The 15,361-nt window shown below is 35.1% G+C and overlaps 1 protein-coding gene across 1 annotated transcript; it reads right to left on the reverse strand.

The window, feature by feature from the left end:
- Positions 1 to 4,054: 4,054 nt before the first annotated feature.
- Positions 4,055 to 6,834, reverse strand: ponzr5 (plac8 onzin related protein 5). The gene is made up of 3 exons (XM_016459457.1): positions 6,741 to 6,834; positions 5,243 to 5,397; positions 4,055 to 4,330 (listed from the first exon to the last, which is right to left on the reverse strand). The coding sequence occupies exons 1-3, from the start codon at positions 6,832 to 6,834 to the stop codon at positions 4,208 to 4,210; spliced, it is 372 nt and encodes a 123-aa protein (XP_016314943.1). The 3' UTR covers positions 4,055 to 4,207.
- Positions 6,835 to 15,361: the final 8,527 nt, after the last annotated feature.

Genomic DNA, 15,361 nt, shown 5'->3' on the forward strand with positions numbered 1-15,361 from the left:
GGTAGGTGTGGCTGACTCTTAACTTTTATAAAGAATATCTCTTTGGATTTGAGACTTTAGTCTTTGCAACTTTACAGATCTTCTTTATGCACCAAGAGCTTGTAACACTCCAAAGAGAAAGGAAAAATTGAAATCGCATCATATGACCCCTTTAAAGCAACTCATTCATGGTCATCATTACCCATGAGAACCCATAGAGCAGGGTTCCTCAAATCTTGCCCTGGAGGGCCAATGCGCTGCAGAGTTTAGCTCCAACCTTGATCAAACTCACCTACCTGTGATTTTCTAATGATCCCGAAGACATTGATTAGCATGCTCAGGTGTGGATCTCGTGGGCCAGATTTGAGGATCCCTGCCCTAGAGGGTGTGTTGGAGAGATGGCACAACAAATACTTATTAGATCACTTGTTGATATGCGTTTCTTAAAGAAATAGTTCACCCAAAAACGACGCCTATGTAATCATGTAGGCCTATTCATGATCCATCAGCCTGATTTTTGACATTCCACACAGCGGAATGGATCCGACGAATGAGCGGCAACCACATGTGACGGACCCCGGGCTGGATTCCGCTTCGTCCACGGAGAAAGTTGATGTATTCCTGGCGTGTTAGAACGAGTCGTTTTAGGTAGGTGTAACACTCCAAAGAGAAAGGAAAAATTGAATATATATATTTTTAAATATTTACATGTATATACATTTGTATTTTTATATTATTATATTTTATATTATACATAAATATAGGCCTATTTAATATATAAACAACATGTTTCTTAAATGCATGTGTTTGTATTTATATATAATAAATATACACAGCACACACACATATATTATGCAAACAAAAACTTATTTTGGATGCGATTAATTGCAACGAATCTTTTGACAGCACTACTAAAAACACAATCATTACAGTGAGCTACTCCTTCACAGACTCAAGACCTCTAGTCTGTCACCAGGGTTGCGTTCAGCCCCGACAAAAACGGTGCAAAACGTTTTTTAAACGGAAACGGTGGTGCGTTGAACACTCTGTTCTGTTTTAGCTTGAACTTGCCCCAGGTTTCGGTTATCCTCTATTTATGGATTACTTGTAAACTTGTGCCACCTACTGGTGGAACTAAATAATTACACACATTTTTTTTTATCACTTTTATTTTTTTTTATTCGTCTGGCTATTAATCATAATTACACCATTTTTTCTGCTGTTGATATATAGGCCTACAATATGACTGTTTTTTCCCCTCCACTATAGCTTTTATTCCACTTTAGTATTTTATTTTTTTACTGTTTTTTTACCAACCAGTAAAGTACACAGTTTTATTTATTTATTTATTTACACAACAGTACAAACTTTTAGGCATAAACATGCAGTCAGCACAAGACAACATGACAATCTCATATAAATGTAATGTATGCAGGTCCAGATCTAACGTCATTGATAAAATGCTGATAAATTTTGGAATTTTTTTCGACCAACTGGGACACAGTATATAGTAATATTTGGGGTAATATATATATATATATATATATATATATATATATTACATGGGCATATATAGTACCAACAACATAATGAGAGAAAATAAGGGTGTTGTTGGGTGGCAGTTGTGTTTATCTAGCTTGACTTGTGACAGGTTCACGGGCATCCATTTCCCGAGACATCTGACACCATACACAGGGACAACAACAGAAGGAAAGAAGGCAATCCTTCGCGATACTACCCTAGAGATAGAGAGAGATTAATTTACAAATATAAGGGAGGAATTTATAAGGCAGAATAGTTGTTTGAATAGTTGTAGTAACAGTGTGGTTTTGTATACCAGACATACAAACTAAGATATTTTGTAAGACATTTTACAAAGCATTCATAGGAGAGCCTTTAGAAAGATGAATATGTGTCCGAACCTCAATGCTGTAACGATGGCGCATGGACACCCTCATCAAACCAAACTGATCAATCAGAGGAAGGCAAAAACACTCGCCATACCTCTTAGCCGTATTACACGCAAAACAAGGAAAGCAGAAGAATGAAATGCAACCTATAAATGCAATTCTACTGTTAGTGATGCAAAAACATAAGAATGACAACTAAATGATGATACTCAGAAGAGACTCACAGTCTTTTTTATTGTTTAAGTCCACGCAGCCAAAGGTTCCAGTACTCCAGTGGTTGGAGTCTTTGGGCTGCTGAGATGACATCCTGTGTATTGCTTTTAAGATAGCCTACTTAGAGGTGTTAACATACATAATTAAAAACAACAAATTAGCTGCACATATTTCTGCAACGAATGGTGAATAATCAGTTAACATTATATTTTGTAATCATGGCCTAAATAATCTGAATACACTAAATGCATTATATTTATTACAATGTATTTATTAAATGCAGAAATGAACACGTTATTTTCCCAACCCTATTTTGTTTAGATAAGCTTGGTTATAATTTCCAGACGCCGTGGTATTGATATTGTACGCCTATTCTTTACTGAAAATGGGTCACAAACACAATGTATATCTACTCTTTAATCTGTGCCAGTATAAATTCAGCAACATGCATATCAAAGGCAAATTCACCAATTCCAAAAACTTACCTGAGCGAGAAGGTAGAGAGGACAGGCAGACTTGTGTTCAGTGAAAAGGATGAAAATCAGCTGCTAAGATATGCACACACATCTCACTTTAAATGCTTTCTAAAAGTCACTGGTCCGGTTATTTGCTTTTGTAATGAAGATGAATAATTCCACAGAACACAAATTAACATTCTGTGGAAAAGCTCATGCTTGTCAGTTCAGGGGAAATCGTTTTAGAACTCATGCCAGTGAGATTAATGAACAAGTGACATATTTGTGGTTTGCCTTTTACATGCAATGAAGTGCCCTGCACAGATGTTTCTATATGCTACAGGTTGTTTGAGCATACTGTACATTTGTCTTTAAAACCCAGTAAATGTGGTTATCAGAACCATGCAACATATCAAATTTACTGAGAGCCAGCTGCATTTCTTCAGCAAAAACATCAAGAATGATTGTAATTATTGCCATTGGAAAATGTAAGAAGAAAAAAAAAACATACAGGATGGGAGTTAATTTTTCTGATGAAGATGGTGAAGTTTTATTGCAGAATAACAGTGACAAAGTACATGAAGCACAATGGAGTGATACCGAACCCCTAACATCCTCCACTCAAGTTTTAGAAAAGTTTACCATATGGAAATTAAAGGGTAAGTTCACCCAAAAATTAAAATTAGTCCATGTTTTACTCACCCTAAGGCAGGTGTAGCCTATATGACTTTCTTCTTTCAGATGAATCTAATCGGAGTTATATTAAAAATTACCCTTGCTCTTCCAAGCTTTATAATGGCATGGGCGGGTGTTTTTGTTTGTTGTTTATAAAGTTTTAAATATGGATATTTTTCTTCAAAAAACACATTGATTCGCTGCAGGAGGCCTTTATTCACCCCCCCGGATCTGTGTGACGCACGTTTTATTATGGATGCGCTTTATTTGACTACTTTTGGACTGTTGAACAAAAACACCATTATAAAGATTGGAAGAGCAAGGACTATTTTTAATATAACTCCGATTGGATTCATATGAAAGAAGAAAGTCATACACAGATGCCTTGAGGGTGAGTAAAACATGGGCTAATTTTCATTTTTGGGTGAACTAACGTGTCACTGAGAACAATGAGATTCCTTTCAGGTGACACACTTTGTTATTAGTGCAGTATACTGTGGAAAAATGTTCATTTTTGGGTGAACTAACCCTTTAAGTTTCTCCTGTTGTAACTGTTGAGGTCTGTATGCACTATGATGTCCCACTGATGGTTCTCGCAGTGACCCACACCTGCTCCCATTATATAGCTGAAAACCATGTGTGAGCAAAGTGTGGATATTTGTTTTTCTCTATAATGCCCTTTAGTGTGATGTGGTTATTCGAAAATAAATCTGACAAAGTGTAATTCACATTTTAAGGCAGGAAATTAGGTATTTTAATACATTATATAGCTGTACAAAGTAGAAAGATGTATCAACATATATTAAAATGCAGAAATACCAGACAAACATCATACTGTTTTTATTAAATGGAACAAATACAATGGTGCATATCTAATGTCACTGAGAACAATGAGATTCCTTTCAGGTGACACACTTTGTTATTAGTGCAGTATACTGTGGAACAGCAAAGACGTTGTTGGTTTCCCAGTTGCCTTTATTTTGCTCGATTGTGGACAAGAGAGACGTTGTTTTCACGGACATTCATTTCTCGGGACATTTGACACCAGGCGCAGACGCCACAGAAGGTGGAATAAACGCAATCCTTACAGATAGTACCCTATAGAGAGATAGACAAACACCATAGGTTCTCCACATTTATATATGAGATATTACTTGGATAGAACAGGGTTTAAAACCAGTGTTGGGGGTAGCGCATTACAAGTAATACGAGTTATGTAATCAGATTACTTTTTTCAAGTAACTAGTAAAGTAACGCATTACTTTTTAATTTACAAGAGAATATCTGAGTTACTTTTTCAAATAAGTAACGCAAGTTACTTTTTTTCTTTTTTTTTTCCAATTTATTGATTGACAGCTCTCCTGTCCCCGGGTTGAGAGAAATCAGATGTTACTGTAGTTCTAAAATAAATATAAATATGCATTAATTCATCTCACTCACACAAAAAAAAAAAAAACACACACAGATTCAGTATTCCTCAAAATGAATAAAAATAATGCAACTCAGAATATGACGCAAACCTGCAATAATTAAATGTTAAACATCACAAATATCCTTTATTGTATTTAATCCCATTCTATAAAGCAATGTCTTTGCTTCTGACCTTCGATGATCCAGTTCAACCGTACTAATAAGCACAAATTACTCTAGACAAACATTTGTGTGTTTTTTTTATTGCTGAAGTGTGTTGAAATGTCTTCTTCTGTATTCTACTGTACGGACGTAAATTTACTTTCCCTTCAGCCTGAGGCTTATTCATTTCACTTTTGGTGTGAAACGGCTTTTATATTTGCCAAAAATAGAACTTTTTTATTTTAAAAACAAACAAGCAAGCCCTGTCCAGATTTAAAAAGTAACGCAAAAGTAACGTAATGCATGACTTTCCATAAAAAGTAACGAAGTAACGTGATTCGTTACTTTTTTTATGGGGTAACGCAATATTATAATGCATTACTTTTAAAAGTAACTTTCCACAACACTGTTTAAAACACAGATTGTATTTGTCCAAACCTGGATTCCATAGCGAGTGCGCACTGATACCCTCATGGCCATTGTTATTGGAGGAATGCATCCAAATCCGTCGAGCAGAGGCAGACACAGACACTCGCCATGCTTACGAGCCGTCGCACAGGCAAAACAGGGAAAGCACCAAAACGAGAAGCAACCTACAAATAATACTACCATTAGTGATGAGAATGAATCAACATGTTAAAGAGTTATAAGAAACACTGATATTTCACATTGATTGAAACGTCAATATTTCTTTTATGTATGCTAGATTTCTATATGTTTATATATGTAGCACCATATAGTCCTGTGAGGCACATTTCGTTCCTTTGCATATGACAATAGTATAACACGACTCTTATTTGAATTGATCAACCACACATCAGCAATGCCACTTTCACATCTCTCCTATCACTTCTTTCAGGTGCTTCAAACAAACGTAGATTGCGCCATCTGGTGTCAGTTATCAATTCTAGTGTAAATAACTTCAGAGGACTTCAGTATTTATTGAAGTGTTCATCTTGCTAGGCCCATTGTTTTGTACATTGTAATGGACTTTTTTGGACTACTAAATCTGTCATATTATTGTGTATGTTGAGTATAAAACCTTCATCCTTTCCGCTCCTCTATGGTGAAACTTTCGAGAACCAGCTGAAGACACACTTTCACAAGGACTCAACCACACCACAAACTTAAACCAATGCACACACACACACACACACGCACACACACACACACACACATGTTGTGTTTCCATGTTTTATGGGGACATTCCATAGGCGTAATGGTTTTTATACTGTACAAACTGTATGTGCTGTTGCCCTACACCAACCCTACCCCTAAAACACACACACACACACACACACACACACACAGACACACGTTTCCATGTTTTATGGGGCATTTGTTCTTTGGTCTAGCTAATTTTCTCATCTAGCTTTCTAATAAACCTGGCATTGTATAATAAAGCGTCTGCTAAATGTGTAAATGTAAATATTTCCCCTGATTCTTTCTTTTGCTCTGTCTGTCTGTATCAAGGATATGGTTAAATTACTACTTTTATATAGACTAGATTTGTATATAGGCATATGTATGTATCACTGTAGTCATGTGAGGTGCAATTTGTAGTAGAATGATAATAAAGTCCATCTTGAAGCTCTAAGCTAAGCAGAAACTATAAAATAATTTATATTCAAAGCAATATTTAATGTCTCTGTATGAATTTACTTAGTGAGAAGCTGTTTAGTAAGAAGGATAATATATAGTCCACCATAATTCTCAAAAATCCCAAAATAAAATGACTACACATTATTGCTTTCATAGTAATGATTCTGGCACTCTGGGGTAGCCTTTATACACACATTTTAGTGATGTACAATCATTCACAGCTTTTTAACAATATTGCTGTATAGTTGCAAAGTGACATTCTTTAAGGAAGTACACCCCCGAAAGACACACCAAAATAAACAGAAGAGAGAGAGAGAGAGAGAGAGAGACTCACACTCTGGTACATCTTGACAGCAGTCACAGATTCCAGAGCTCCACTGGTTGGATGTGTGTGCCATGACAAAGGGCCTGGGCTGATGAGAAGTCATCCTGTTTATTACGAAATCCTTCAACAGACACAAGCGCACACAGTTACAGAAAGATAAAAAAATAAATAAAAATTAACTTTTTTTTTGCAGTTCGCTGTCCACATATCAGAGGTTGAATAGACTCTGAAATGAAATCTAACTAATTAGTCATAGCTGAATCATTTTTAATTTATGTAAACATAAAATACAGAACATGCAACAGTAGTCAGGGATCAACAATAAAAATTAATTTATCCTACAGCTCAGTAAAACCAGCAGTTGAGGTTTATTCCCTGCCCATTTTCATTACCATCAGCATAAAAATACTCTGGAAATGAACCGACTATCATAGTTATTCCTGAAATGTTGACAAAAACCCAGCTAGGCATTTAAATCAGTGTATAGTGGTAATAATGTTCAATATAGCACGCTAAACGAAATACTTATGTATAAAAAACCTGATCAACAAATGTGAGACATAGATGTCAAGAAGACCTGGACCATCAGGCCAACATTATTGTTGAGCGCTTTTAATATTGCTTTAAAAAATATCTCATATTTTGTCTTTTCAAAAGCTGCACTGAAAAACAGTTGGTGTAGACAATTTTCACTCAGAATCTGCTAGTAAATTTCATAAACAATTACAAAGATATGGTAATTGGGCATTTCTTAAAGTGCGCAATTTTTTTTGTCTTACAGAATACATGTTAAACTAATGCAAACTGAATAATCACAAAAACTGCTCTTACCTGAGCGTGAGACTAGAGAGGACGGATGTGTTCATTCACACTCAAACAGAAAAAGGATGGAGATAAGTTGTTAAGACAGTCCCATAAAAAGACACAAGTAGGTGTACATCTTAATTAAAGTACTTCCTCAAAGTCACTGGTCAGGTTAGCGATGTGTCACTGCTGATAACGCCCATGACCCTCCACCTGAAAATCCATCATCATGTTGTTTTAACAGGGGCATAGTTTCACTAGAGAATGAAGAATCTCTTGTTTGTCTGTAGGCATGTGCATGACAAACTATCTTTGGTTTGCTGGTGGCATTAATGTGTATAAAAGGCAGAAATATAAAAGTTAAAACAACATTGCTCTAAGATAACGTGTGAAGTGATACGGGAAGGAGAGAGCTTTTTTTATTCATTATATAACATGGAACTGGACAGACCAGTTATTAACACTTACACATATAGCTTAAGTGTTGCAAAACAACAGTGAAATTAAGGGAAAACAGACATTTTATTTAATGAATATATATATATTTTTAAATGCTATTTTAAAGATCATTATTTTGTGTATTTGGTGTGACAGAATATGTTGACATGCTTTAATGCTCAAAAAACACATTATTTTTCAAATACTGTACATACTGTACGGTCCTCTATGCCCCGGAAAACTTGAAATCGCATCATATGACCCCTTTAAGATTTTCACTACTACCTTGACTCTTTTTTTGGAGGGCTATGAACGCTGCCTATACACATTAGTTGTCAAAACATGTCAGATATAACACAATGCTGATTTGCAAAAAGGTGGTTTGCTAACATGTTATAGATTCCTATGACATTTTAGTCATGGTGACAATGAATTCTTATTAAGGATAATATTGCCAGATGAAGTTGGACTCTAAAAGATGTCAAATTCAGTCAAGACCAACAATCTGTCTTTAATTTGCTGAACACTGCCGCATGATCCAGATAACACTATCTGTCAGTGTTTTTGGACTTGGTAACTGGCAGATTTTTAGTTGGTCCAAGCTAGACAAATGCCAAATGTGCATCAACAGCTTACAGTAGAACTACTTAACAGGGTCATGTGTTGTTTTACCTTTAATACATATTCAGTCTTTCCTATGCCCATGTTGTTTATTCATTTCAAAGAAAGTGGAATATTTAGTCTTAAGAATATAATATTCACAGACACGCCAGCAAAAAAGAAGAAAAAAAGTCAAAGAAATATAAATAAATAAAACTAAATAAAATAATAAAAATAGCACCAACATGGAGAACTATAGCAAAAATAGAAACAATAGAGATGATGTTAACGATTCAAATTATTATTGATTGTTGACTTAGAAAACAAGTACTCTTAAAACACTAGAATGCAATTAATTTGTCCATCTGTGGAGTGTATGTACAGTATTTATATTTTTACAGCAGACAGTTTTGACAATAATTCATGTAAAAGAATTGTATTTAAGAATTGTATAAGTTTTTGTTTAGATTATTATTACTTTATGCAATAATTCTTAATTTTTTATATTTAACTTTTTATAAGGGAATTATGAGAATATAAAATAACTGAGTGAAATGTATAGGTTCATGCAATTTTGAAATCGGTTTAGTTTGATTATATCAATTAATCTTTCTTACTTGTGCTGTAATAAAATGCGGAAAATGAGAAAAAAAAAGATATGTGTAATCATATCAGAGGGATGGGCAATTATGAGTAAAGTTTGTTTACCGTAATTGCTTTTAACTGAACTGTGCTTGTCAGACTTGTTATAATATTACAAGCTAAGCTCCTCTTTCAATAGCTAGTCCTCTACAGTTCTTCCACCCATACCAATCCCACATCACGTCTGCCAGCTTTTTCCTGAAATAAAAGTATTAAAGTTTCAAACACAAACTCAGATTTGAGTGATTTTGTAATTAGTTTCATTATGCTCTGAACTGAGATCAATCTGTTGTGATCGGAAGCAGTCACACTAGATGAGATGCACATCATCTAGACCCACCAGTGGTGTGTAATGGGTTTTAGAGGATGATAAAGAGCTGGCATTGATCTCTTAATCTCACGGGAGATCTGACACCAGGACAGCGGATAGCAACAACAGCCATAAAACCAGTCACTGCACACATCACCCTGGGAATAAGACAGAGAGAAAGAGAGAGTTGAAATGATGCAAAGATGCCGAGTCATAACATCCTGAAAGCTAATACTGTTTTGGCATAAATCTCTTGCAGACTGAATGAATGACCCCACTCTCAACTCTTGTTTTGGATATTTTTGTGAAACATTACCTCATAAATCACATAAAATGTAATCCATCTCCATCTAGTGGTAGAATTAAATACACACGTCAAAAGCATTTCACTTTTCTCATCTTTGTCTCTTCCTACAGGGGTAATTCACCCAAACAAAGAAAAAAAAGAGAAAATTCTGTCTGATATTTTTGAGAGTGTTGGTAACCAAAAAAAATAAAAAAGAATTGACACATTTCTCAAAATGTCTTTTTTATGATTCACATGAAAGAATGTCATAAAAGTTTGGATCAATTTGAGAGTAAATTATGACAGAATTATATATTTTTTTGGTGAAGTATACATTTAATTTTTACTTCTAAAGCACAAAAGATGCTAACGGAGGGTCACAAATAAAAATGTGTTGAAAATTTACTCATCCTCAGGCCATGCAAGATGTAGATTAGTTCGTTTTTTTCATTGGAACAGATTTGGAGAAATTTAGCATTACATCATTTGTTCACCAATGGATCATCTGCAGTGAATGGGTGCCGTCAGAATGAAAGGCTAAACAGTTGATACAAACATCAGAATAATCCAAGTCTTGTGAAGTCAAAAGCTGCATGTTTGTATTAAACAAATCCATTATTAGGATGTTTTTAATGTTAAACAGTATAATACAAGTCCTCTATGCATATTATTGTTGTCTCCAGTGAAAAAGTCATCTTATCTGAATCAGGAGAGATATATGCACAGATTCAGCACCTTTATAAAATGGCCCAAATCCGTTCTACACCAATATGTCAGCGGATTTTAATGTAAGAGGGCAACAGGGAATGGACATTTTCACTGGAGGAAGTGTTATTATGGATTAAGGATTATAAACACACTGCTTTTCCCTTCACAAGACATTAATTGATGAAATGGGGTCGTGTGGGTTAAAAATGTCAACTAATTGTTTATTTGTGGACAAACTATTCCTTTACAAGGCCTGCCTTCAATTTGTATGATCACTAGATCATTTCAATACTAAATCCAATTTAAAAACAAAAAAAAATTCAGTTGAATTTAAATACACTCAGTTTGTCATAAAATAACAGTAAAGAAAGAAATCAGAGGACAACTTTATGACTCAGATCTGATATCGCCGAGCTCTTTCTTTCTGCAACAAAATCGATTTCTTATGTCACATGTACTCACATGTAACATGCAGTCACGGCGCACTGGTTTGTGTTGTGGGTGTTTGCTATCAGAAGAACTTTCAGTTAGTTTGGTGTTGAGAAAAGATGCTTATCGCAACCAATTCACATGGTTTTGGAAGAGGGTCATATGGGTGGAATGTAAGTGTATGTGTGGGCATTGGGTCATGTGCGTGGATGTTTGTGTGTGGGTGCCTTTTTGTGTAAGAATATTCATGCTTGCAATTGCATAACTGTTGTAAATCACTTCCAAAAAGAAATTTGGTGCGATATAATAGTACTATAATACTAACATGGCGAATTAAATGACTATATGTATTAATGATTGCGTTTTTTGTTTCTTGTCACAGTATTTGAACATGTTGCAGATTAAGGTCATTGCACGAGTGATTTCATTTCACCTCAATGCCGTAACGTTCTCTTACAGCTACACGCATGGCCAGTGACACTGGCGTTCCACATCCAACACAGTCCAACAAGGGCAGACTGGGGCATCCCCCTGCTCCTCTGTTCGTCTTAAAAACAAATAAAGGCAAGCACCAAAAAGCACAGCAACCTGAAACACACACAGACATCGCTTCAAACACAAACAAATTATGCATGTGTATATTTTCATTGATATTTCACATTGCAGTTAATGTGAGATCATGATGTTTTGCATGGCCATTAGTGCAGTGAATAGACACTCACAATCATCCATATCCCCCCAGCATTCACAAAGTCCAGTGCTCCACTTGCCGTCCTGTTCTGCTGAGCTGGGTTGGGACTGTACCACTCTCAGCTGCAGGGGGATGCTGACTCTCTCCATAGCGACATTAATACCTGTGCCATTTTAATGTTTATTTGCAATTCTAAATTACAAACATTTATTGTATTCTGTTGTTTAACAAACTTAAACTGAACATTACCCTTCTGAAGTCTTAAACCTTCAAACTTCGAAAACTCTAAACAATATTAAATTTGTACTTGTGGATTCCTACACTCTAAAAAATGCTGGGTTAAATACAACCCAGCATTTTTTAGAGTGTATTCTTCAATGCATTTACAGATCCTAAATTAACACGATTCAGCGGCATCCTGACAGTTTAATTATTCCACAAAATTAATAATCATTAGTAAAAGTCTAAGCTTCATGCTTACATCCTATAAAGGTCCATGCACTAACAAAAGGAACACACAAAATGTCTTAATCTATCAGTTGTGATACTGAAAATAATATGAACAACAACATACATTCTTACCTGTTGATATTTTATGTACAGAAACCAAAGTCATAGAATAAATAATTGTTAGATAACTGTTCACTTGCAGTCCTAATCTATTTGGAGGATTTCATGTTATTCCAGCACCCTTTGTAACCAGGCAGTACTGATAACTTAGCTGTTAACTAAAGCTGTTGACTGTAAACAAGCTACTCCCTTAGTTTTCTTGAAGTTCTTTGGTTCTCAAGAGTTTGACTAGAAGTTGACGACTAGTAAACAAAATTTTACATGCTCATGAATATAATTAATCATTGAATGGTTCAAGGTCATCATTGTGTTTTAGGAGACCAAAATACAAATGCACAGACAATAATATGAGAACTGAATGCAATTTAATAGTCAAATGTGCAATTGAATGATTTTCATTATAATCCAAGTTAGAAATTATAATAAAAATGTACAAATAATAACAGTTCTGCTGGCATTTCTTTGTAAAACACACTTTTGAAAAAAAGTAATGTAATATCAATGTAAACTACAAACAAGCAAAAGCCTGAAGTATTGCATGAACAATAAAAATGTATTTAATCTCATTTCATTGAAAGGAAATTCCAGGAAATCTTTTATTGTCATGAAAACTGATACCATATGATCAGATTTTGCAATGCTGAGGGGTTAAAATGCTGCTCAACAGATTTAAGCCTCACATGGGAGATCTTTAGAAAGATCTCAGACCTCGAGAGATTTGCTTTACAGATACAGGAGTAAAAAATGTACTTTTGGGTCCAAACATAGCAGTCAAACCTGAGAAGGGCAAGTGGCTTGTTGGAACATGCATAATTCTTCAAATAAAGTCTAAATCTGGCCAAAGAAACTTTTAGTGGTATAAAGGCTGCTGTAAACAAAGATGACCAGTTGAGATACAGAACGCAATATCTCATCATAAACACACATTGATGACAGAAAAACATGTTAAGTGATGACATGCCTCATTACAGTTTATGCTTTACATACTTTTATTGTCTTGCTGTAAGATACAATCAACCAATCACAGTTGTAACATTGTTGAAATCAGAGCATTTTTGTGATTATATTACAGTAAATTCATCATGCATGTTGGGTATAGATATGCGATAAATCATATTGAAGCTTTATATAAAGAAGCACAATTTCCACTTCATCCATTTTTATTCTCTGAACTGTTCATTAATGGCATAAACATGTTTAGTCTCAACATGTTCACAGTATATAACAAGATTTTACCTGAATGAGACAGGACATATTGCTTGTTTAACTCTAAACAACAACACACGAGAAAACATGATGACAGAAAAACACATCTCCACAGTTTATGCTTTACATGCTTTTATCGTGTTGCTTTAAGATACAAGCAAAATTATCACAGTTATAACTGTTGAAATCAGAGCATTTTCATGAGTACATTAAAGTAAATCTATCATAGACTTTAAACATTGAGTCTGGTAGATATGTGATAATCATACTGAAGCTCTATATAAAGCAGCACAATTCCATCAGATCACAAAGGCATAGAAGGAGAATTATATTTTGAGCTGCAGATCCGTACAAACTGTTTCTTGGAGACTTCATTAAAATCTGTGCAAAAAGGACAACAGATTTATTATAATGGTTGATGACAACAATTCTTCCATAACTGTTATTATTACATGTTTTAATTCAAAATCGTTTAACTTACATGTTTCTGGGTGCTTGCAAATACACCCAACAATTTCGCTGTACTCTCTTTTAAGATTGTTTCTACACTGTAGCCCCTTCATAGGATGAACTAAAGAGAGAGATTTATTACATTCAATCAAATTAAATAATTGTGTGATCCACATTAATACTACACAATGTTTTGGCAAAAAGACATATTCCTTACTTTTGCAGCCACAAACAGCAACTTGTTTCCAGGATCTCCTCTGTGAACAGACTGTGTGGAGATATAGGTGATATTAGTCTCACATTCAAAAACCACAGAATAAATGGTGTAAGCAATGTACAGGTATACTGTCACAGAAATTACCTGAGTTGTTGCACAAAATTGTGGTCAGAATCACCAGGGCAAACAGCAGACAAATTGGTTTGGACATCTTCACGCTGGCGCTGCTGCGGCTTATTGAAAAGGTATGATTTCCGCCCTCCTTTTATCCCCTTGTGCAATGATTATCTCCCCTGCCCCTTTTTCACTTCACCCTCTTTTATACCCTGAACTATTCATGAGGGTTTAAGTTTAACGGCATAAATGAGTCTCAACATGTTCACAGTGCATACCACAATTTTACCTGAATGAGAAAAGAGATATTGCTTGTTTACCCCAATCTACACAACAACACTCAAGAGAAAACAAGTTAAATCTGATAAAGCTGATCTTGTCAGATCACAATGTGCGGGACTGAATGACTGCAATATATTAGCAGTGGAGCTGTGAGTGGAGGTCAGATTCAGAGCATCTGTTATGAATCACTAGATTGTTGCCTTATAAAAGAGTACACTACGGTTTATTTGGTCTATATGGCATACATTACCACCACCCAAGGGTTGAAATTAATTTAGGGGATGGATTGCAAACATTTGTCCATAAATATTTCTTTTTGGCCATGAAACTTTAAGGTGGGTTCTCTGTCCCACCTTCTTGCATGCCATGATCAGTTATGTACAATGCCTGTACGCTATTAATCAAGCTACTCCTGGCCAGGACATGTCCAGGAAAGAAGAGGATGTATGGTCAACCTACTATTGTTCATTATTTTAGTGTTTCTCCCTTGTATATGTGCAGCAAACAGTGCAGATTTTTGTTTTACTTGCGGCACCATTTGTAACTCCACCTGACAAAACTCATCAAGATTTTGTTGCTCTCACCTGGAGAGTTAAAAATAAATAAATATATAAAGACAAAAAAAGTTTAAGTAAAATAGAATTAATAAAATAAAATAAGATAAACTTTGGTAAGGGATCAGCTGACACGTGCTTCTGACTAAACAAACCACATATTGTGTGCGGTATTAGGTATTTCGTAAAACAGTAAGATGATACTTCACAAGACAGAGAACAAAGAGAGCACTGGGTTAAGTAAATATTTACGTACAATGAACTGAAACCAAACCTGCTATGGTTTGCCAGTTATGAAGAAAGTTTTTAAACACCTGAATGCACGGCTT

Source organism: Sinocyclocheilus anshuiensis, unplaced genomic scaffold (genome assembly GCF_001515605.1).
Source record: "Sinocyclocheilus anshuiensis isolate Anshui unplaced genomic scaffold, SAMN03320099.WGS_v1.1 scaffold2189, whole genome shotgun sequence".
NCBI classification, from domain to species: Eukaryota; Metazoa; Chordata; class Actinopteri; order Cypriniformes; family Cyprinidae; genus Sinocyclocheilus; species Sinocyclocheilus anshuiensis.